This window comes from Dama dama, chromosome X (assembly GCF_033118175.1).
Source record: "Dama dama isolate Ldn47 chromosome X, ASM3311817v1, whole genome shotgun sequence".
Lineage (NCBI taxonomy): Eukaryota > Metazoa > Chordata > Mammalia > Artiodactyla > Cervidae > Dama > Dama dama.
The window spans coordinates 54,597,644-54,621,805 of NC_083714.1; the positions used below are offsets into that span (position 1 = coordinate 54,597,644).

At 45.3% G+C, this 24,162-nt stretch overlaps 1 protein-coding gene across 4 annotated transcripts in view; it reads left to right on the forward strand.

The window, feature by feature from the left end:
- MTMR1 (myotubularin related protein 1) overlaps positions 1 to 24,162 on the forward strand; it is a 59,878-nt gene that overhangs the window by 23,018 nt on the left and 12,698 nt on the right. For all 4 annotated transcript variants that reach the window (XM_061136907.1, XM_061136904.1, XM_061136905.1 and 1 more), the window contains 9 exons: positions 2,182 to 2,276; positions 2,700 to 2,807; positions 6,223 to 6,324; positions 6,643 to 6,726; positions 7,630 to 7,779; positions 9,206 to 9,394; positions 18,509 to 18,694; positions 19,671 to 19,877; positions 23,148 to 23,240. In XM_061136907.1, the coding sequence (XP_060992890.1) occupies positions 2,182 to 2,276; positions 2,700 to 2,807; positions 6,223 to 6,324; positions 6,643 to 6,726; positions 7,630 to 7,779; positions 9,206 to 9,394; positions 18,509 to 18,694; positions 19,671 to 19,877; positions 23,148 to 23,240 (1,214 nt within the window). The remainder of the gene's footprint in view (positions 1 to 2,181; positions 2,277 to 2,699; positions 2,808 to 6,222; positions 6,325 to 6,642; positions 6,727 to 7,629; positions 7,780 to 9,205; positions 9,395 to 18,508; positions 18,695 to 19,670; positions 19,878 to 23,147; positions 23,241 to 24,162) is intronic.

Sequence of the window (24,162 nt, forward strand, 5' to 3'; positions counted from 1 at the left end):
GGCCCAACTTTGCCCCATGAGCTGAGACAGGTGAGACTCTCATGGTGATGTCACTTCAATGATTTGTTGGAAGCCTTCACTAGAAGGAAAAGGTCCTGAGGGATGATCCATATCCTACTTTCAATGGCAATCTTGAGAACTTGGCAAAGAAATTTTAGTAGCTTTTACAAGTCCAGAAAGTACAATTTTAGTGCAGGAAAAGGGCATGTGTGCCCACCCTGGATTATAAGGGCAGAGGCTTGCAGTGGATGGCTAGGCATTTCAGCAGGCAGTCCACTGTGCCGGGCTGGGTAGGAGGGCAGCCAGCTGGGACCACTTCACCTCACAACTGCCAGGGTTAGGGTTGACAACCTCGTTTGCGAGGCTCACTGTTGCCTTCTTCCCTCCTGGCTCCCTCCCAAAGGTGCGTGCCTGGTCCCAGAGCATGGTCATGTTGTGTTTGAGTAGCTGGGCTCTCCTGCCAGGACCTTCACACACATCCTTCCTCTGTGATAGCCTACTCTGTGGCTCTGGGCTCTGTTCATCCCAACCTGAGTTTTGAAACAGTTTCTCTCTTGGGCTTCGGGAACTTCATCCACTCCTGGTGCTCCACCGGCCTTTCTGGCCTTTCCTCCTCTAGGAGTGTTTCTAGCCCTGCCTCTGTGTTGTTTTGGGAATGATGGGACTAAAATGCAGAGCTAATTCTGTTATGCCTCTCCTTCTACTCCAGACAAACAGACTACACAGATTTAAAGTGAATGTGAAGAGTTTTGACACATTTATACACCTGGGAAACCACTATCACAGTCAAGATAATGAACATACTTATCACCTCCCAGAAGTTTCCTTAGGCCCCTTTATAATCCCTCTCACCCATGCCTTCTGCCCCTTTCCCAAGCTTTAGAGGGTTGTTGATATTTCCTAGAGTTTTATAGAAATGGAATCATTGAGTATGTCCTTATGTCTGCTTATCCCATTCTGCTTAATTATTGTGATATTTACCCATATTGTGAGTGCTATGGTCAGCAGTCATTCCTTTTCATTGCTGAGTCATATTCCATTGTGTGGATACATCACAGTGTGCTGATCCATTCACCTATTGACAGACACTTGGGTTGTTCCTGTTGTTTGGCTAGTACAAATAAACTGCCATGAACTCTGATGAACAAGTCATCTCTGGCCTTGTGTCCCTTTGTCCTCATGCACCCTTGGACCCAGCCACACTAACCTCTGGCAACTTGCTGACCTCTCCTCCCTTTCCCTTCCCCAGCATCCCTGCTAAATTAAGTCATTCCTTTTCTGAGCTCTTATCACATCAAGTCCACATGGTTCTGATAGCATTTATCAGGCTCTGTGGTGATTTTCTGTGTAGTATCCCTCAGGGGTTACCTGGTGAGTAGGAAGGAATCTTGTCATTTATACCTAGAACCCCAACAATAGGAGCCACTCAGTACATAATGAGTTTTATAAAAGTTTAATGTAAGTGTTTTGAGAATTTGGCTGAATGACAGCTTTAGTGCTGTTATTTATCTCCTTGGACTCATCAGTAGCTGTGTCCATTCTTGAGCTTTCAGTGGAATGGCACTTTTAATGGAATAGCACTTTGGGAAGATTGGGAAGATGTGGTATCTTTGTGACTGGTGTGAGCTTCCCAATATTCATAGGAGTTATAAGTGTTGTTGATTTTGATATTAAGGATGTTGATATTGATATAAACATTAAGAAATATGGAAACTGATGAAGAATTTGAAGCAAAGAAGTCTTTCCCTACTTCATTGACGTGGTTTTGGTTTTTGCCATCTGTAAAGCAGCTTTTTGGAGGTGCTTCGGGGGACAGTGTTTAGCTTTAGTTGGTTTTCATTAGTAGTGATTTATGAAATGTAGCCCAAGATCTTCAGAGTTTAATTAATATGTTTTTGAATGTGATTAATTTATCACTCAGGGAAAATGTGAACTATTTGGAAGGAAATGACAAAATGTAACTATTATGAGGCTCTTTACTTAAAACCTCATTAAGTAGCAAATCAGACTTTTGTTTTAAAAATGGAATTTTATTAGAAGACTATCTATGCCTCTATTTAAAGTAATGAAAAAAATTAAATTCCTAGAAAACTAGAATCACGCATTTGTGGAAACTCATGTTAAGATTTATTGAAACACAAGCCAATGGCACTAGATGCTATTTTGGGTTTTTTCTTTCAGTGAAAGATGTTATGTATATCTGCCCATTTGTGGGAGCAGTGACTGGCACCCTGACAGTGACGGACTTTAAGATGTACTTCAAGAATGTAGAGAGAGTGAGTATTTAAGTGGGTTTTATTTTTAAAAATGCTGCAGAAGAAAGCAAATAATAGAGAAGATAGTAAAAAGTATCCTGAAATCCTACCACTCTGAGAGAGACTGAGAGTCAGTTTTAAAATGTGCCCATTTTAATGGGCTCCAGTTTCATCCATCTCATTAGATAAGATGTGCAAGCAGATTTTGTATGTTGAAAAAAAAAGGCCATTCAAGGAACACTTTCATGGGGGTGGGGGGTGGGGTTTAATTATAGTCTCAACATCTACATCACCAAGGAGGTGATAAATCAGACCTTGGTGTCTTACCAGAACCAAGAGGAAAATCAAAGTAACAAGCAAACATGTTTTTAGCCAGCGAAGACTTGAACTGGAAAACTCTGTTGACTGACACTGATTGGCATTCATGTTTATCTGTGAACCCAGGACCCACATTTTGTCCTTGACGTCCCCCTGGGAGTGATCAGCAGAGTTGAGAAGATTGGAGCACAAAGCCATGGAGACAACTCTTGTGGCATAGAGATTGTGTGCAAGGTACGGTGCAGAGAGAAACTGAGATGGGGCAGCCAGTTGGAACATCCTTGGGCCTTTGGATAGTAAGAATAATTTGGACATTAGTCACTCAGATGTCTTCAGGACACAAACCTCTCCAACCCTTCATCAACCAATTCAGACCATTACATAAGCTGTTGAAGTAAACTGCTTCTTTTCTGTTGAAGTGTTCTAATTAACATGGACCTGTAACCTAGGTGGTGACATGATTTGTTACATTTCAGAGAAATCAAGTGGAAAGCATAGATCAGTATTTTTTTTGCAGTTTGTCATTAGAAGACTAGTTTTCAGTCAGAGACTTCCTAAAGGGACAATGGGCATGTGTGTGCTCAGTTGCTCAGTCGTGTCCAACTCTTTGCGACCCCATGGACTGTATCCCGCCAGACTCCTCTGTCCGTGGGATTTTCCAGGCAAGAATACTGGAATGGGTTGCCACTTCCTCCTCCAGGGGATCTTCCGGATCTAGGGAACAAACCCCGCATCTCCTGTGTCTCCTTCACTGGCAGGTGGATTCTTTACTACTGAGCTACCCAGGAATCCCTAAAGGGACAACAATATTCATAAATTCTGTGATTAAAAACACAGTTGAGTTTCTTGTTGGAATTTGCACCTGAGCCATGCTTAATTTGATTTTGTCCCTTTCTTCCAATGGATTAAGTAAAATCTGTGTGACAGCTTTGATGAAGACTAATCTTTAAAGATGAATATGAGCCAACTCTGGGCGATGGAGGACGGAGGAGCCTGGCATGCTGCAGTCCATGGGTTTGCAAAGAGTAGGACACAACTGAGCAACTGAACAACAACAAAGTCATTTAAGAAACACCTTAACTGATGCTTTATTCCAATGACTTTGCCTTGTGGAATACAGTTCACTAACAACCTCACCTAAAATACCAGGCAAGAGATCCTGCCTGCAGCACCATCCAGGTCCCTTCCCAGTTTGGGGTTTGGATTAGATTCCTACCAGTCTGTCTGCCTCCATCATATCTCTGAGTGAAGCTCTTGCTGGTTGGCCCTAGACTGCAGTTGAACCCATGTTTTCAAATAAGCCTTTACTGTGCTGGGTCGGAAATCTGCTGGCTTCCTAGCATCCCTTGAGCAACACATGGCTGTCCTCCCCTCAGGTCCATGGCGGCAGTCCTGATTCTCCAGGATTCTCCTCAGGCAGAGCAGTGGGAATCCTTTGCAGAACTTAAAGCCGAGGGTGGGGTGGGTAGGTCAATTCTGTAATTGTGGAACAGGTCATTTCCCTACTCAGAACTCTTCAGTAGCTGCCCGTTACCCTTGGGCTATAGGGAAAACACGGAGACCCCATGGTGTGAGTGGGCTTGCTTTCCTTGGCGGCTCCCACTCCAGCCCGCCTCCCCTCATTCTTGCCATCCCCATTCCCATAGTTGCTCCCACCCGCCTTGGACCCCTCCAACCCTTGCCACACTCAGACTCCTGGGGCTTCACACATGCTCTGTCTTTGCTGGCAATGCCGTTGCCTCTGAGCTGCTGCTGTTGCTAAGTCGCTTCAGTCGTGTCCGACTCTGTGCGACCCCATAGACAGCAGCCCACCAGGCTCTGCCGTCCCTGGGATTCTCCAGGCAAGAACACCAGAGTGGGTTGCCATTTCCTTCTCCAGTGCATGAAAGTGAAAAGTGAAAGTGAAGTTGCTCAGTCATGTCCGACTCTTCACGACCCCGTGGACTGCAGCCTACCAGGCTCCTCCGTCCATGGAATTTTCCAGGCAAGAGTACTGGAGTGGGTTGCCATTGCCTTCTCCCTCTGAGCTGAGCAATCCTAAATAGCAAGTCAGCTCAGTCAGCAACTGGAGAGCATGTGTGTAGCCAGAGTAGCTTGGCAGGAGGGCACAGCAGGAAGTTATGTCACTTAGGCAGGTGTCCTGTAGCTGTTTTCCTACGATATTTTTTCTGTGTGTGTGGCCAAGGTGGGCCTTTGTGAAAAGCAGTTTTAAAATGTTCTTCAGTGTAGAATTACCAGGGCCATGCTTAAACAGGTGATATGAAATTCAAAAAGTACAAAACTGTGTGTAGCAATAAGTAAGTTTCTTTCCAGCCACCCTGATTCACTCTGTGCAGGCACCCACTGGCACCAGTTTCCATAGTTGGCCTCTGCATACAAGCCCATATCTGAAAATGTGAATGGTCGTGTGTTACATTGATTGTTCTGCACCTTTCTTTCCCCACTCAACCATTATCTTGGAATTCCTGGCTAGCAGTACCTAACAAGAGCCACTTCTTGTTTTCATCAGCTCTGTAGTATGCCATCAGTGGTACTGTAGTTTATTGAGCCAGCCCCTATTTATTGATGGGCATTTAGGTTATTTCTATTCTTTCACTGTTCTAAATAATACCACAGCAATACCTTTCTCACTTCCCCAATTGCTTTTGCTTTAATTTGTTTGTGGTCATATTTATTTTCAAATTCTGTGTAAGATTAAAGAATAAGATTCTTGTGTTTTAACAAAGAGCATAGGCTTAGAAAAGTCAGGGGGTAGTGCTCAAACCAGTCCTGGGAAGACATTGCACCCTTTGAGCCACCTTGTCGGCCTTGCTCCTGACAACTTCCATTTGGGCTTCAGGCTGACAGCTTGTGTGGCAGGGGGCTTTCAGATACTCATCTTGAGAAGCAATATTGTAATTTCTGGAAGGAAGTTACTGAGAGCTGCCATCTCTACGTGACACAGAATCCTTGCTCCGAGTTCAGAGGAGAAACCTCTGTTGCATTTCTATTTGATGGATGGTGCAAATTCCATAATTGACTCTTTGAGCAGCGTAAAGCCAGAACTGATCCTACAGCACACCTTTAGCACAGAAGGGCACACCACTTGATGGCCCGTCTCTTATGTACTAACCTTACTCCTGGTTCCACCTGATGAGTTTTCCCCCCTAACACCTCACCTTTGTTCCATTTTCCTCAATTTATTATCTTGTTGGAGGTGTTTTGTAAATTGCCTTTTGTTAGTTGGAGTAAAATGGAGTCCAGTCACCGCTCAGTGTCCACCGGGGACTAGTTACAGGACACCCCCTCACCAGCAAATACCAACATCTGGAGATATGAATGCTCGAATATAAAATGGCATCATATTTGTATACAGTCTCTGCACATCCTCCTGTGTACTTTAGATCATCTCTACATCATTTTAAATACCTAGTGCTATGTCAGTGCTATGTAAATAGTTGCTTGACAAGTTGTGTGTTTTGGAACTTTTTTCCCCAATGTTTTTGATCCACGCTTGGGTGAATTTGCGGGTATGGAGCCTGCAGATATGGAGGGCCAACTATGTTTTGTGAGAAATGAATAAAAATATTTTGTCTCTTCATACCATGGGGTCTACCTTATAGATACTCAATACATGTTGAATAAATGAGTTTTGCTAATTGTTTAACAGGATATGAGGAACTTGCGACTTGCTTATAAACAGGAAGAACAGAGTAAACTAGGGATATTTGAAAACCTCAACAAACATGCATTTCCTCTTTCCAATGGGCAGGTAAGTACATGGAAATAACCTTCTTTTTGTGTGGGTCTGAATGCCTTCATGGCAGTCTAAAAATGTCATGGTTAGTTATTCTTTCTTCCAGAGGTTTCCTTTATTTCTTTTCTCACTGTTGATAACTAACACTGACTACTTAAAATGTGTCAGTTCTGTGTAATGATGAAGAAAACTTCAAGTTGGTTGTTTTACAAAATTTTGTAGATTAAAGTAGGACTCAATACATTCAGCTCATAACTGAATGAAAAGCTTTAGTAGTTTGCATGTGACATTGCAAAGATGCTGACATGTCTATTTTGTGCTTTTTGTATCCAGACACTCTTTGCCTTCAACTATAAAGAAAAATTTCCAGTGAATGGATGGAAAGTTTACGATCCAGTATCTGAATATAAAAGACAGGTAAAGTGTGCTGCTTATCAATTGGAAAATAATAGGTTGAGCATCTTTTTCCTAAAAGGGTAGAAATGTAGTAGAGAAGAAACCTTTTGCAACAAGTTGTCCATGGGTGTAACTCACCTCGCCTGTTGGTTCTTCAGCTCTAGATGCCCATTCTCCTTGCACCACACCTTCAGCTGTGTCACTGTTTGTTCTTCCTTTTTTCAGAGGGCAAATGGAGTACCAGGATGAGGGGGAGGGGTTACAAAAGAAACCAGCCAGATGGTTTTTATTAGATATTCTGATAGTAAGTTGATTAGTAAGGATAAAGCAATGGCTTAAGTTAGATTATGAGTGTAAGACATGGCTATGTCAGTCTGATGGCATTTCTCTACCTAAAAGTTCTTTAGTGCATTGTTAGTTTGAAGATATTCCAATGAGAATGACAAGTTGTGTGTTTTGACAAGTTTGACAAATGTTTGACAAAACATTTGACAATGTTATTTTCATGACTTACTCTTGGTCCGCACCTTGTATTTGGTATGGTGATTTATATTCCTTTAGACATTTTAAAGAAGTTTCTGTTTGTCTAAAGGACTTACGTGGGTATTTTAAAAGAACAACATTATGCTCACTTGTTATAAAAAAACATGACAAGAAATACATAGGACTGGAATTCAAGTATATAATTTGCATGTTTTAGTATGTTTGGAAATTATGCTTCATTAGATTTTTTTTTTAATGAATTAGGTAGGCAATGGCTTATATAAAATAAATGTATATTTAATCTTTTAAGCAGTAATGAATAATGAATTACAAATGGATTTTACTAGAAAATAATTGGATGTAGTTCATGCTTAGTACTTTTTGAAAGTATAAAAGTATGCTCCCCATATGCACCACCAACTTTCCTCTGACACCTTGCAGGGCTTGCCAAATGAAAGTTGGAAAATATCTAAAGTAAACAGTAATTATGAGCTCTGTGACACCTACCCTGCCATCATTGTTGTGCCAACTAGTGTAAAAGATGATGATCTTTCAAAAGTAGCAGCATTTCGAGCAAAAGGTAGAATCCCGGTAAGTAATAAACAATGCTATTTAGATATGAACATATACTGCATTTGTTCTAATATGGGGAAAAGCAAGTTAGAAAAAATCTCGTGAAGAAAATGGAAAGTAGAAAAAGAAGTCTATAAACCTGAACATATCTTTGATTCTCAAGAACTATCTAATTATATAAGCATTTTGTCTGCCTGCTATGACCCCACCTTCCATGAGTTCATGTTCCTAAGTACCAGGGTAACTTCAGTCATGCTTTCAAAACATGGCATAGATAGCAGAGGGCTTAGCTTGCTAGTGCGCTGACAGTTCGTGTCGCTGATGTCACTGAATCATCCTGGAGAAAATACATTCTTTCTTAGATACTGAGGGGACGGCTATACCTGTACTAGGAGGGCCACCATTGCAGAAAGAAATAGTAGCCAACAGGGGGTGAAGTATTTTAAAAGATTTGTTGGTATACAAAACACTCTGCACATGTTTAGTGGATCCAGTTTGGTGAGTTTAGATATATGTATATACTGGGATTACATATGATCACCACAGTTAGGGAGGGAGTGCATGTCTTGAGCCCTGCATGTGCCTTCTGGTTGACCCCAAGTGTCTTGGTCACTGGAGGAAAATGGTAGGTTTGGGGACATAGCTTTAGATTTTACAAAAGACTGTTTACTTTGTCCTCATCTGGCAACGTACGCCATTGTTGAGATCCAAGTGTTAATTTCCAAATCATGTCTGATTCTTTGTGACCCCATGGATATAGCTCACCAGGCTCCTCTGTCCATTGGATTCTCCAGGCAAGAATACTAGAGTGGGTTACCATGCCCTTCTCCAGGGTATCTTCCCAACTCAGGGATCAAAGCCAGGTCTCTTGCATTGTAGGCAGATTGTTTATCATCTGAGTTACAGTTGAGATTCAAAGGTGTTTTTAAATGAGACAAAATCAGTCGATCAAATAGAAATGGTCTTGGTGTTAGTCATGGTTTGACTTAGTTTTTGTTTTTCTTAGAATCCTAGAATTTTAAAGGCAGAGGAGATTTTTTAGAGCTCACTTAGTCAGACTCCTTTCAGCCTGACCCAAACATTGAGTCTCATGGCTACTTTCACACTGTCTTCAGGCTGAACCTTCCTTTTTGACAAAAATACAAAAAAAAAGCAGGTGTGCTTAAGAACTTGGTGGCTTAGTGCTAAAGAATCTGCCTGCCAATGCAGGAGTGCAGGAGACCTGGGTTTGATCTCTGGGTTGGGAAGATCCCCTAGAGAAGAAAATAGCAACTCACTCTAATATTCTTGCCTGGAGAACTCCATGGACAGAGGAGCCTGGAGGGCTACAGTTCATGGCATCGCGAAGAGTCAGACATGACTGAGCAACTGAGCATACACACAGGTACATTAGAGCACATATTGGTTTAGGACTGTACTAATTCTTGTTGCTTTCAAACACTAGGTGTTGTCATGGATTCATCCAGAAAGTCAGGCAACAATTACCCGTTGCAGCCAGCCGCTTGTGGGTCCCAATGATAAGCGCTGCAAGGAAGATGAGAAGTACTTACAAACAATAATGGATGCTAATGCACAGGCTCACAAACTCATCATCTTTGATGCCCGGCAAAACAGCGTCGCTGACACAAACAAGGTACTGCAGAAGCTCTTCCTGTGAACTGTTTGTAAAGCATCATGCCGTTCAGATAGCCCCGTGAAGGTAGACTCCTGCGGAGCAGCCCACAGTGGGCCTCCTAGATCTCCAGCCCTCACGAACCTGGTCTTCTCATTGCCCCTCCACAATCCTGTCTGCTGACTCAGAAAGTAAACACCCAGAAAGAGAATGATCACCTAGAGAATCTAGTAAGCATTTTAGTGAAAGCATCGTGAGGCCCATCAAAGTAACCTTTGATTACGTGACCAATTCATATCTGGCCTGAAGCTCTGTACAAATGGAGTCAGCTGTGTGAAACAAGGCACCCAGCTCCATCTGAACCACCAGCTGACAGGGCGGGGCTGTGCGGCCCAGCCTCCGATGCCCTCTTTCCAATGGAAAGGCTCTGAGTGGAGTCCTTTCTGTTTCCCACAGATGACTTGCTGACAGTGCAGTCCTGATGGCAGGCCTGTGGCAGTCAGAGTCCTGGCCCTTCCATGAGGAATTTCAGGTATTGGGATGGTGGGGACAGCCCTTACCATCTCATGTTGTTGTCATTCAGCTACTCAGTCGTGTCCGATTCTTTGCGACCCCATGGACTGCAGCATGCCAGACTTCCCTGTGCTTCACCATCTCCTGGAGCTTGCTCAAACTCATGTCCCCTGAGATGGTGATGCCATCCAACCATCTCATCCTCTTTTGTCCCCTTCTCCTCTTGCCCTCAGTCTTTCCCAGCATTAACTCATGCCTACCTGTAAAATGATACTCGGATAACAAACATGTAATGAGCATGTACTAGGGAGCAGGTGCTGGGGAAACTCCAGGGTAGATGAGGTGAGGTGCTCCCTGTAAGCAGAGTTCACCGTTCTGGTGGAGCTTGTGCCACTGGGCCAGGCTTCACAGAGGAGGTAGCATCTGAGGTGGTTTTGGATGATCTGTGGAAAGACACATTTGACATGGCTGAGCATGTCATTTATGAAAAGGGCAAGAAAGGGAGTGCCTGAGGGCTCCCCTGTCATGCTCCCCTCAGCAGTGGTTGGAGGTATTTGTTTCTCTTGGCAGCTTGTGCCCCTGCTTTCTTCATTGATTGCTCCATTGTTGCCCACCTCCTCCCAAAAGCCAACCTCCTGCCTCCCCATCTCACTGTCGGGAGGAGCCCTCCCCAAGACTTCAAAGAGCAAACAAGCCATCAGGTGTGCCCTTAACACGTGTGCTGCTGTGGGCCATACACACAAACTGCCAAGCAGCCCCCATCATGGTCCTTGGGGAGGGGGACATCTAGCTCACACTGAGGGAGCATAGTGGTCATGTGGTTGTTTGTACATGACTGTGAGCAGTCACTGCATCTCTTTAGACCACAGTCACCTCCTCTGAATTGGGAGTAACAGCATACCTCCTCCCTAGACTGCATGTGAAGGTTGTGTGGGGGCCTGTCCCTGAGAACTCATTCAGGTTAACTTCACTACTGAACTTTCAGGTCGTTTTCACTACTGACCCAGAGTGGATGGCTCCATGCTCTTGGCTCTCATGACATCTCTTGCCCCAGGACCTCTCTCTGCAGCCTGGCCAGCTCAGCCTCCTTCCCTGCTTCCTCTCCTTTGCCCAATCTCTCTGGGCCATCTCCTCCATTGCCCTGACTCTCAATACTGCCTCTGTGTTGAGTTTGCCCTCCAAGTTTCTCTCCCGCCCTGATCCCTACTAAGGTCCAGATGGGATTTCCATCCCATCATCTGGTTGGTATCCCTTCTTGGTTGTCTCCCAGGCAACGAAACCTAAGCATATCCAGACCAGCCTAAGAGGCAGGGTAGTGACAACCCTTGGCTTTGCGTTCAGTTACACCTGGAGTTTCCTCCCGGCTCTGCCACCTGGTGCTTGGCAGAACCCTGAGTAAGTTACCTAACCACTCCAGAAGCCTCTTCTGTAATAGGGGGTGGAGTGGGGTGGGTGGGGGGTGATGGTATCTCATGTAGAGGGCTGCATCAGGATGGAAATGGGGTGAGAGGAATGAACAGTGGTATCAGCTACTGAGGCGGGGAAGCTGGGAGAGGACCAGGACAAGGAGGAAGATGGACAGCACCTGAGTTCCCTGAGGTGCTGAACCAATGACCACAAAGTTGGTGGCTTAAAACAGCACACCTTTATCCTCATACCCTTCTGGGATCTGGCTGCTGTGCCCTCCTGAGGCTTTCCGGGGAGATCCGTTCCCTGCCTCTTCAGGCTTCTGGCAGCTCCTCTGTGCATGCGGCAATAGCACTCCAGTGCCTGCCCCTGTCTTCACAGAGCCTCCCCCTCCCCGTGTCTCTGTGTCTTCTCCTCTTTTCTCTTCCAAGGATGCTTGGAATGGCAGTTAGGGCCCACCCAAGATAACCCAGGATTCTCTCTTCACCTCAAGAACCTCAATCATACCTATAAAAAGGGGCACATTTACGGTTGCTGGGGATTTGGTGTGTATATCTTTGTGGGGTGGGGGAGGCATTTTTCAGCCTACTACAAAAAGTCATCCTCAATCAGTCAGCTCCCCTGGCTCCCCACAGCTGGTGAACCCAGTGACCCCTGTCGGTCTTTCTGCGTGCTTCCTGTCACCACTGTAGTACTGTCCCCAGGAAATTGTAAAAAACATGATAAAAGCTATATTCACGGAGGCAATCTCTAAACATCCAACAGAGCTAGGGCAGTCCATTATGTTTTATCCCACAGAGAGGGGACAGGAGTCGGACACCAAATTGCATGTCTAGAATGATTTCAACTCTAGTGGTGTATGTGTCTAGGAACCAGACAAGGATATTTATCTGTCCAAGGCCCCATTAGCTTGTCTATATGTATCATGTCTGCAAGTAGAGATAGTTTTTCTTCTTACTTTCCAATCTCGATGTGTTTTATTTCTTCTTGCCTAATTGCCTGGCAAGAACCTCAAGTACCATGTTTTGCTTTTTAGTTTTATTTTTTGGAACATCCAGTTGTCTTTATTAGGTGATTCATAAATCTAACAGAATCCCATCTAGCAGCCAGAAGGGTACTTACTCTCTAGGACCCTGTTAAATAGAAGTGGTGAAAGCAGGAATCTTTGTCATGTTCCTAATCTTAAAGGGAAAGCTTTCAGTCTTTCACACTGGCTATACTAGCTGTGGTTTTTCATACATGCCCTTTTCAGGTTAAGGAAATTCCCCTCAGTTCTTAGGTTTTTGTTGAATGGTTTTATCATGAAAAACCATGAAAGAATATTGGATTTTCAGAAGCCCTTTCTGTATCAATAGATCTGATCATGTAGTTTCCCCCTTCATTCTGTGTCATGTGGTGTATTATCGATACATTGGCTGATTTTTGTATGTTGACTGATGTAGTGGTATGAATAGCATGTCCCCCAAATTCATGATCCTCTGGGACCTCAGAATGGGACCTTATTTTGAAATTGTGTCTTTGTAGATATAGTTAATATGGGGTCAGACTGGATTAGGGTAGGCCTAAAATCCAATGATGTGTGTCCTGATAAGAAGGTCGTGTAGAGACAGTGACCCAGGGGAGATGGCCACGTGACAATGAAGGCAGAGATTGGAGCCATGCAGCTACATGTCAAGTGGCCCCCAGAGTTGCCACAGTCCCTGCAAGCCAGAGCCTCTGGAAGGAACTAACCCTGCCAATAACTCAGTCTTGGTCTTCCAGCCTCCAGAGCTGTGAGGGGATCAGTGTGTCATTTTAGGGCACCTGCTTTGTGATGCTTTGTTACTGCCGCCTAGTACTGTTACTCATACAAGCCCTCACATTTCTAGGATAGGTCACACTTGGTCATGATGAATAATTTTCTTACTATGCTGCTGGATTCAGTTTGCTGGTACTCTGTAGAGGTTCCCTTCCACCCTTTTTCCATATCCTGGCCAGAGGGATTTTCTAGAGGTCCAGCTCTGGGCACCCCTAGTGCCTTGAGGCAGTGACAACCAATTTCTGAACAAGGCCTCTGAAACCTTCCAAGCTGAAGACCCTTTCCTTCCAGCCTTGCCACACCTTTGAGGCCCACATCCCAGCTGTGGCAGGCACCTTTCAGTTCCTTCAGCATACCCCAGTGCCATCTCCCAGTCTCCACACACGTACCTAACCACTGCCCCATCCGTCCGACCACGGTGGGAACATCGCTTCCCCAGGGCAGTCTCCCCAGGTGAGGGGCGTTCTCCCATGCCAGGGTGCTCTGCTCTTTCTCTCTGTAGTCCTCGGCGCACTGCCAATTCCTCACTCAGTGTGTGACTTGCCCCTCCGCAGCAGGGACTGGAGGGTACGGAGCACACCTGGAGCCCCAGACCTGGGCCGTCACACAACAGCTGCTCCCCAGCTGGGACACAGAGCTGTTGGCGGGTGGGCGGGCCCATCTTTCCATGGGGGACCTGCTGGGGAGTGGCACTGGATGTTAATTCGGAAGTCCCGACTTCATTATGGAGGTCAGCTTTAAGTTAGCTTTCTTCTTGAGAAAGTGAAAGGGAAGGGAAGGAATTTCATTTTAAGCTGTTACAAGTTGAGGAGCCTGTGTGGGGAGGATACAGTTCTGGAATTCAGAAAAAGGTCAGGTTGGAGTTTGAGACCGGGGCCCGGTAGCCTGTCAGGTGGAGATTGCAGCCTTGGATGGGAGGGGATGAAGTTACTGAAGGAGTGTAGGTCACGGGTGCAGGGGCCTGGCACAAGAGCCCCTGAAATGCTGCCTGGGGTGGGTAATACAGGAACCCAGTGAAGGGAAGGGAGAGGTCCCAGATGCCAACAGATGAGTGTCAGGGGAGATTAGAGGAAGAGGTGTCTTAGTCAGCTTGGGCAGTTGTAACTAAATATCATAGGCTGGGTAGCTATAAACAGTACCACATATTTCTCAAAGCTCTGGAAGCTGGAAGTCTAAAATCAGGGTGCCAAAAAAAAAATAAAATAAAATCAGGGTGCCAGCAGAGTTAGTAAGTGGTGAGAGCCCATGTCCTGACTTGTAGAGAGCCATGTTCTTGCTGTATCCTCACACCACCAGAGCAGAAAGGGGCGAACTCTGTCATGTCTCTTCCTAGAAGGGCGCTGTCCCTGTTGTCAGAGCTCCACCTTCCTCATCTTCTAATGCAGTCCCACTGGGGATTCAGTTTGACATGGAGATTTTGGGAGGGATACAAACACTCAGTCTGCAGCAGTGGGGAGCTGTGTGGCCTTTGGTGTCTGAGTATGTGGAAGTCTTGTCCTGCCAGTCTCTTTGGGAGTTGGCCGCCCTCTGTGAAACTTTTGATGTTCTCACATGAGAATCCTCCCCACTGCCTAGGGTCTGCATCTGGTGGTTGAAGAGCCTTCATTAGGCACTGAGCAGCTGGCCTGTAATCATGAAACCTGAGCCATTCTTCAGCCGCCTCCTTCCCAAGGGCTGTGACTCTTGTTTTTCCCTGAGGGTTGAGGATGGCCCTGCCACCACTGCTGTGAGCTGACTCTTGGAGACTTGGAGACCAGTGGGGACCAGTGTCCCAACATAGCTGGCTTCTCTCTGGAACCTTGCTTTGCCCCCATAGAGGGAGGGCTGGCCAGCAGGATCACATCTTCCAGAAGTTTGAGCCTCTCCCCCCATTCCTGCTGGGGTATACGTGGGGCCCTGTCTCGCTGTATCAGCCTGCCAATTGTGTCACTGTTCATATTGTTTGCTGAACCCAGGGTAGGCAAGGTGTGAGTGGGGGAGCTGGAAGAAAACTCAAGGAGCTGTAGGAACTGCAGACATATTTATTTATATTTATTCTTTCATGGTTGACCCAACAGATGCAGCCATAACATAGCTACAAGGGCTTTTCAGGTGGAGCTTATATATGTTTACAGAGCAAGAGTGGCCCATGGCCAAATGGGTACATCATGACACACATGCAGAGTGCTCTAAGTTATCTCAGCTGTTACATAACCATGTACTTACAAAACATGGGCTGAGAGCAAGAGTCTGTGGGGTGACATTGCCTGACCACCGCCATCTTAGCTCATTTGCTCTTTACCTACAGTTCCATTCTCACTCTCCTTACCCTCCTCTGTCTCCAGATCTCCAGGTGCCTGCTCTCTGTCCTGGCACAGAGTAGGCACTCATGCTCTACTTCTCCCATGATCCCAGTTTCTGATTGGTATTTGTTTTATTTGGAGCTTTAGTAATCAGTTTTCAGGCAACCAATTGGCTTTAACTAAGTTCTGGTTAACACCAGCCCTAAGCAGGTGTCCTCTGCACTCATGCACTTACTGGGTAAGGGGCCTCTGCCCCAGCCTCCAGGCTCCCTTGGTAGGACCAGGTCCGAGTCATTGCCCATCTCAAGGCTCTGCATGGTAGGTGCTGAGGGAGGTTATAATACAAAGGTGCCAAGTAGTCGGTAAGGGGTGCTGAGCCTTGCACAGATTAGCTTTCATTAGGTAGTTTATTTAGTTAGTATTTAATCCCCATAGTGAGCCTCTGCAGTATTTCAGGTGAGAAATCTGAGGCGCAGAGAGAAGGTGAGCTACTGGGGGAGGGGCAGGGCTGGGATGATAAATCCCATGCTCCTGCCACCAAGGCCTGTGCCTTGAATCCCTCAACCAGCAGCATCTTCAGTGGGTGCAAAGGGTATTGTTATGAAAAACGTCACCGTGCCCCACAGGCAGGACTAGGCTCTAGGCTGCATTGTCCGCAGTGGGTGTTCAGAGAGTCTTCCATCATTCCGTGCTGTTGTTTCCCCACCAGTTGTGTTTGCAGCTCCTATTCTGCACTCTCGGGCGGAGGCATGCTCCCCTGCCCCTTGCTGCCCGCCTGCCCCAGGGCCATGCCAGGACTGCTGAGCAGAACCCCAGGCTCAGGGCTGGGCTCCCCACCTCCTCCCCAGGGGCCAGGTCAGCCTGGCCCCGCGCCTTTCCTCCCTGACCACTGGCTGTGCTTGCTTCTGCACAGAACACACCAGCTCTTGGACAGGAACTGCCCCCACCTGCCCACATCCCACTGCACCCCACGGCCTGGAAATGAGGGCCCACTGTGTCCTCCCCTGACTGCTGCCGGCTCTGCCCGGCCTGCTCCTATGCCAACTGGCTCCCAGGAAGTCTGTCCATCTGTGTAGATAAGCCCTCCTCAGTCCCTGTCCCCTTCCCCTTGGAGCTGGCTCTGCCATTCCTGTTCCTGGACTGTTTACAGTAAGGCCACCAAGTGCCTTCTTGTCAATCTCACGAGCTTTTGATGCAGTTGAGTACCCTCTCGTTTTCGAAAGACTCTCTTCCCTTTTCTCTTTATCCTCCAGTCTCCAGCTGCTATCCTCAGTCTTGTTTCCTCTGCATTCCCTGAATGTTGGCCTTCCTCTGACCTTGACTGCTCTCCTGGCCACGCACACTGGCCCTGAGCCCTGGACACACACCCTGAGCCACCACCCAGCCCCCTCATTCATGCTGAAGAGCTGTGCATCCTGCTCCCTGAGACAGCTGCATCACCCAAAGCCCAACGCTGTGTTCCTCCTCCAGAAACCATCACAAATTTCACAATTCAGTGCCTTCCAGTCTTTTGACAGTGTTGTGCAGCAGTCACCGCTGTCTCATTCCAGAATGCTTCCACAGCCTTAGCTGGAAACCCTGTGCCCACTGGCAGTTGCTCCCCATCCTCCCCTCTCCCCAACCCATGTCAACTGCTAATAACTTTCCATGTGGATTGCCTTCTTCTGGACACTTCATATAAATGGATTCATACCGTGTGTGGTCTTAGGTGCCTGTCTGCTTTCACTTGGCATGATGTTTTTATGGTTCCTCTGTTGTAGCACAAATCAGTACTTCATTCCTTTGTGTAGCTGAGAAATAACCCATTGTAAGCATACAGCACACTTTGTTTCTCCACTCATTCATTGATGGACATTTGGGTTGCTTTCAGCAGCTATTGTGGATATTGCGGCTATGGTTTGTTGCGTACAAGTTTTCACATGAATACCTGTTTTTAGTTCTGTGGGAGCTAGAATTTCTGGGTCATATGGTAGTTCTATGTTTAACTTTTTGAGGAACTGGCAAATCTTTTCCCAAAGAGACTGCGTAATTTTAACTTTTACCAGCAATGTATTGGGGTTTCAGTTTCTCTATGCCCTGGAGAAGGGCATGGCAACCCCCTCCAGTATTCATGCATACAGAATTCATGGACAGAGGGAGCCTGGTGGGCCACAGTCCATCGGGTCACAAAGAGTTGGACGCGACTGAGTGACTAACATTTTTACTTTCACTTATTCTTATAACAGATGTGTTTTGGATGTTGACCTCTACAAAGTATAAGCTAATTATGGACCAGATTTTGTTATCAGATTACCAAAGAGTGAGCCATATTGTCTTTTTTGTTATATTTGCATTTTATTTTACTTAAATTACTTAAATAAATCTCACTGAGATTTACAAATTATTATGTACAGAAGTTTTTCAGTAGTACAACTTTTTTATTTAGATAGATGGCAGAAGGTTTTAAAACCCAGTTCACCTTGTATAAGATCCAATTAATCATTTTAAAACTGCTGACAGGTGATAGAAGATTGTTGTGGGTCGAATTATGTTTCCATTTAAAAACTATGTGTTAAAGTCCCAACTCCTGGCACCTGTGGCTACAGCCCAGCTTTGAAATAGGGTCTTGGCAAATTAAGTAATTGGGTAATCAAGTTAAAAGAGGAGGTCATCAAACCTGGGTCTCCTGCATTGCGGGCAGATTCTTTACCATCTGAGCCACCAGGGAAGCCCCCCATATTGAATGAGGGTGCATACTAATCCTTATAAGAAGAGACACCGACCCAAGGAGAGGACCATGTGAAGATGGGCCAGAGGTTAGTGTATCTATAAACCAGGGACATCTTGGGCCACCAGAAGCTGAAGGAGGCAAAGAAGGATCATCTCCAAGAGGGTTCTGAGCAAGCACGGGCCTGCCAGTACCTTGATTTTGGAGTTCCAGCCTTCAGAACTGAGAGAGAAGACATTCCTGTCACTTTAAGCCACTCAGCTGGTGGTACTTTCTTTCAGCAACCATGGGAAACTCATACGAGGATGTAGGAGGCTTATGATACACAGATGAGTCTGAGGCTTTATGAGTGGCCTCTATCTGGCAGCACTAGGAAGAACAGTAAAAATTCACTGAGATGAAGTGACATCTGTCTTTTGTTTTCACAGGCAAAGGGTGGGGGCTATGAAAGTGAAAGTGCCTACCCAAACGCTGAACTCATGTTCCTGGAGATTCACAACATTCACGTCATGAGAGAGTCGCTGCGAAAACTGAAGGAGATTGCATACCCGGCCATCGATGAGGCACGCTGGCTGTCCAACGTGGACGGGACCCACTGGCTAGAGTACATTCGGGTACGGGGAGGGCCCGAGGGCCCGCCCTTCCCCACCCTCTGCTTAAGCCTTCTTTGCGGATGGCCATGGAGCTATCTGTGTCTCTCTTCAGGTGGCTTCCCAGCATTGCAAATGAGTGCATCTTTGCTGTGTGCTTGGGCTTTCATAGTTTGCATGGGCAGCGTCCAAACTGTGGTCTTTGTTGAGGTACTCCTGTGACATAATAGAAAGGGATGATACTTTCCTCACATCAGGTTTTTAAAGTACTTTGTGGCCCTTTGGTAAAGGACCCTATTTACTAATGTAGTTTTTCCTTAGCGTAAGTTTCCACCCCCCCCACCTCCACCAGGATACTAATGTTTCTTGCTGCTAAGTCACTTCAGTCGTGTCCGCCTCTATGCGACCCCATAGACGGCAGCCCACCAGGCTCCCCCGTCCCTGGGATTCTCCAGGCAAGAACAATGGAGTGGGTTGCCGTTTCCTTCTCCAATGCATGAAAATGAAAAGTGAAAGTGAAGTCGTTCAGTCGTGTCTGACTCTTTGCAAACCCATGGACTGCAGCCCACCAGGCTCCTCCATCCATGGGATTTTCCAGACAGGAATACTGGAGTGGGGTGCCATTGCCTTCTCTGACTAATGTTTCCTAGAGATTCTTAAATTGATTCCATTGTTTGTTTATTGACTTGACCTTCCAGTGTTCTCCACAGAATTATTTTTGCTGTGTTGTTCTTATTGTTGTTCTTTAGTCACTAAGTCTTGTCCAACTCTTTGCAACCCCATGGACTATAGCCCACCAGGCTACTCTGTCCATGGGATTCTCCAGGCAAGAATACTGGAGTGGGTTGCCATGCCCTTCTCCAGGGGATCTTCCCAACTCAGAGATCGAACCCAGGTCTCCTGCATTGGCAGGCGGATTCTTTACCACTAAGCCACCAGGGAACTTTTTGCATAATAGAAATTAAATGTTGCCTGATTTAATGTGCCTTCTTTTTTGAAGATGCTTCTTGCTGGGGCAGTAAGAATTGCTGATAAAGTAGAATCCGGGAAGACCTCAGTCGTGGTGCACTGCAGTGATGGCTGGGACCGAACAGCCCAGCTGACATCTCTGGCCATGCTGATGTTGGACAGTTATTACCGCACCATTAAAGGATTCGAGGCTCTCATAGAAAAGGAGTGGATAAGCTTTGGACATAGGTTTGCACTGGTGAGTTGAGACGGTGAGGTGCACTTTTCACTGTTTGTTGTTCCATCATATGCACATGCATATCACATATCTCATATACACACACACAGATACACATACACAAGGGCTTTGTGCTCTGAGAACTGAATTGCCATAAGAGAATACTGTAGACATCATCATTGTATTAATATGTCTCTGGTAGTGCAGTCTTTGTTTTCCATGTCAGTATGCCTTTTTTTTTTTGTAATTTTAAAAATTGAGGTAAAATTCATATAGCATAGAATCAACCATCTTAAAATATGTAGTTCAGTGGCGTTTAGTGCTTTCGCAGTGTTGTGCAACCACTATCTCTCTGTAGTTCCAAAACATTTTCATCACCCCCAAAAGGAAACTCTATACACATTAAGCAGTCATTCCTCATTTCCCTCTCCCTGCCTTTGACACCCACTAATCTGCTTTCCATCTCCCTGAATTTGCCTACTCTAGATTCCTGACATAAGTGGAGTCATACATTATTTGTCTCTCTACGACTGGCTTATATCACTAAGCACAGTGTTTTCAAGTTTTATCCATGTTATAGCATCTATCAAATTTTAACTCCTTTTCGTGGCTGAATTCCATTGTGTGGCTATACTGCATTTTATTTATTTACCTGTTGATGGACATTTGGGTTGTTTCTACCTTTTGGTGAATGATGCTGCTGTGAACACTGGTGTATAAGATTTTACCAACAAAGTACCACAAGACTGGGTGGCTTAACAGGAATTTATTGTCATCATTCTGGAGGCTGGAAGGCCAAGATCAAGGTTCTGTCAGGATTGGTGGTTCCTGATAGCTCTCTCTCCTTGGCTTGTAGATGGCTGCCTTCTTGCCATGTCTTCACGCTGCCTTTCCTCTGTGCATACACATACCTGGTGTTTCTGTGCCCAGATTTCCTCCCCTTGTCTCAACCATGCCCCTCTACTTATGGCATCCTCACTCTCCCTCCACCCCCTCGCCACTTCTTCTAATAGAATCTACCCCTGGCCAGTTGGAAGCTTGTCTTTCAAGCTTTATCTCAAAAGAGACTTCCTCCAGGACTGTGACTCATGACTTTTCCGCCTAGCTCCCTCTCATAGCCCATCCTGGGATGCTCACTTATTCTATAGACCCACCATACCCATTTCAGACTAGGAAGTTCCAGGCACACTTTTTTTCCTTGTTATTTACAGGTCTTCTCCTGTGACTAGACCACAAGTGAATTATTGATTTATCACAGATGTTGTGTCCCATGTGTCTTGGTACCCCAGGTACCTCTACTGGATACCATCAAACTGCCTGAAATCCTGAGGGCTGGGAGGAGGGATGCCTCACATGCACTGTAAGAGTTCAGTGCTTGTCTATTAAGGGAAAGAACAAATCTTAAATTGTGAACTGTCAGTGCAAAACTTCCCCATGTGCCTTAAATACAGGGGCAGTTTCCACAAGTTATAGAGAAGTACAGAAATAAGGCAATGCATGCAGCTACTCTGGAAAATAGTATGGCAGTGCCTCAAAAATTAAAAATAGAGTTGCCATATGATCCAGCAATTCTGCTTCTGAGTATATACCCCAAGGAAGTGAAAACAAACTCAAACACTTATTTGCACACCCATGTTCATAGCAGCACAATTCACTAATAGCCCAAAGGTGGAAGCAACCCAGTATCCATCGACAAATGAAGGGGTAAACAGAGTGTGGTCTATCCACACAGTGGAATGTTATTTAGCTTTCATAGGGAATGAAATTCTGACACCAGCTACAATGTGAATGAATTATGAGGACATTATATTAAAGGAAAGAAGCCAGTGCAAAAGGACAAATAGCATGATTCTGTGCATACGAAGTATCTAGAGCAGTCAAATCTGTAGACAAAGGAAGATGAGGGGAGCCAAGGACTGGGGGAGGGGAATAGGGAGTCAGTCAATCATTTGCAAGTGTAGTAACTTTCTTAAATGTCCATAATTGTGAATTATACTAGCTGTTAAGAAAAATCCAGTAAACAAAATAAAACTGACTTCTGGTTATTACTCTAAAAGATCATATGGCTATTAAGAGAATAAAAATGCTTAAATATCAACACTTCAATTCTGTAATGTCCTTCATGTATTAATCCAGACAACTCACTAAAATATTATTTCCTTCTTATAACTCCCTTGTTGAGGTGAGCCTACTCCCAGTAGCTGGGAGTCAGCCAGCTAGTTTCTGTTTTGGAACTCCTGGAGACAGATGCTGGTGATCTTTGTACAACAGTGTGAATGTACTTAACACCACTAAACTATACACTTAAGATGGTTACAATGGTAAATTTCACATGCATATTTCACTTACAATTCAAATGTCTTTTTAAAAAAAGAAGGCAGTACACTTCCTCTGAGATGTTCATTGTTGACTTGGTCATTTGTTTTTCTGTCTTTCCTAGTAGTGGTTTCATAGGCCCAGTATTTGTCACTCTTCCTGTGTGGTGATTGCCTTGTATCTTCATAACTTTCTCATCCTTTTGCTTAGTCACCAAATTACTTGAAGTTTCTGTTAGAATGCTCACTCCTGGGTGGTCTTTTCAGTTGACATTTCCAGTGTTGTTTCAGTCCTGTTTAATGTGTTTGAAATTATCTTTTACCTTTTAACATGAATCTATTAACATCTTCAAAAATATGTAAAAGTATGACATACAATGCTGGATGTCAATTATATCTTAAAACTGGAAGAATAAAAATTGAGAGATACTACCCTGGCCTGCTGTGAGGACCCCCATTCGCATTTCAAGAGTGAGATTTTGAGGTTGTCTGAGTCATGCAGCATTGGCTTAAACTTGTAGATTGTTAATTGTTATTTTGAGTCTCAGACTTTCTGACATTTGTGAAAAATGGGGGAGAAAAACTACACTTGTGGAGAAAATGACCGTCATAATGTGCTGTGTGAGCTGCTAATTGCCATCTCAGGCTGACAAGGAGCACTCAGTGTGGTGGCTGGGGTTGACCCCGTCACTTGGAGTGTAAAGTTGACTGGCCATTTGCTTATAACTTGTTGATCTCAACTATATTAAAGCAAAATTATAAAACAATCAACATGTAAACTGAAATTTTGTTTCCTAAAAGTAATGGAAGTCAATTCAGTGCAATGAACATTTCTGAGAGCCTTTTATGTGCCAGGAATTCTGTTGGGCCTTGGGACATATAAAAGAGACATGCTTCTTGCTATTAGGCAATTTAAAGTGACTTCTGAGAGGACCATGACATACATTAAATTGTTTAACCTCTTGATTCTCTTCAGCGAGTGGGCCATGGCAATGACAACCATGCAGATGCTGACCGATCCCCTATATTCCTTCAGTTTATTGACTGTGTCTGGCAAATGACGAGACAGGTGAGAGGTTTCAAGTCCATTTCTGACCTTTATATCCTGATCCAAACATAATCTTAAAGTTGAAGACAAACTTTAATTTCATGTTCAAAGTGAAGATTGTGTGTGTATTAAGTATGACCCCTTTTGTTATTTAACTCAGTTTGATTCTAATGACTTAGAAATATAAGTATAAAATTGGAAACAACCTACTTTATACCAAAAGGTGCTTTTGTTGTGCATATGGTTTTTTGTCGGTCATACTGTCCAGCAGCTGCCCCTGCCCTCCATCCTACTCTTTCTTTCACCTGCCCCCTCTGTCAGGGTGAGCAGATGCTGGAAGATTTCCAGGTGTTGGAAATGGGGATGTGACTGAACAAAGGGGCGGAGACCAGGGTATCCAGGGCCCTCCATACCCAGCCCCAGGCCACAGCCCCTCCCACCCCTCAGTGTGGAGGGAAGGGAGTGTCCCAGGACCAGGGGCAGATGGGAGGCTGCCAAGTGTCCTGTCATTCATTACCCATACAGGGGCCCCCTTCCCCAAGCTACTCGGCCAGAAGACATGTGCTGTTTCTTCCCTCATCTCCAACATCAGAACCCGAGCTTAGGATCTGATCCTCATCATAGGATGTGGTGCCAGAGAAATGGACCTGGAATCAGAGTCAGAGAGCGAGGCCAGTGCACCAAAGAGAGAGAAAGGAGGGAAACAGAAATAGAGGCAGAGATGTGGTGAGAGGGACTGAGGGGAGGGAGAGAGTAAGCAAAAGACAGAGCCCTTCCAAGTACCTGCTTGGATGGGATCATGGGGAAGGGAGGATGGTAAAGCATGGCCTGGGCTCTCACCTTCCTGTTGAGCTGGAGGTCTGGCCTTGGCTGCTTTAGGCATGTGGGGAGGACTGTCTCCTAGCAAAGATGCGCTTGCTTGAGCCCCAGCCCTGGAGACCCT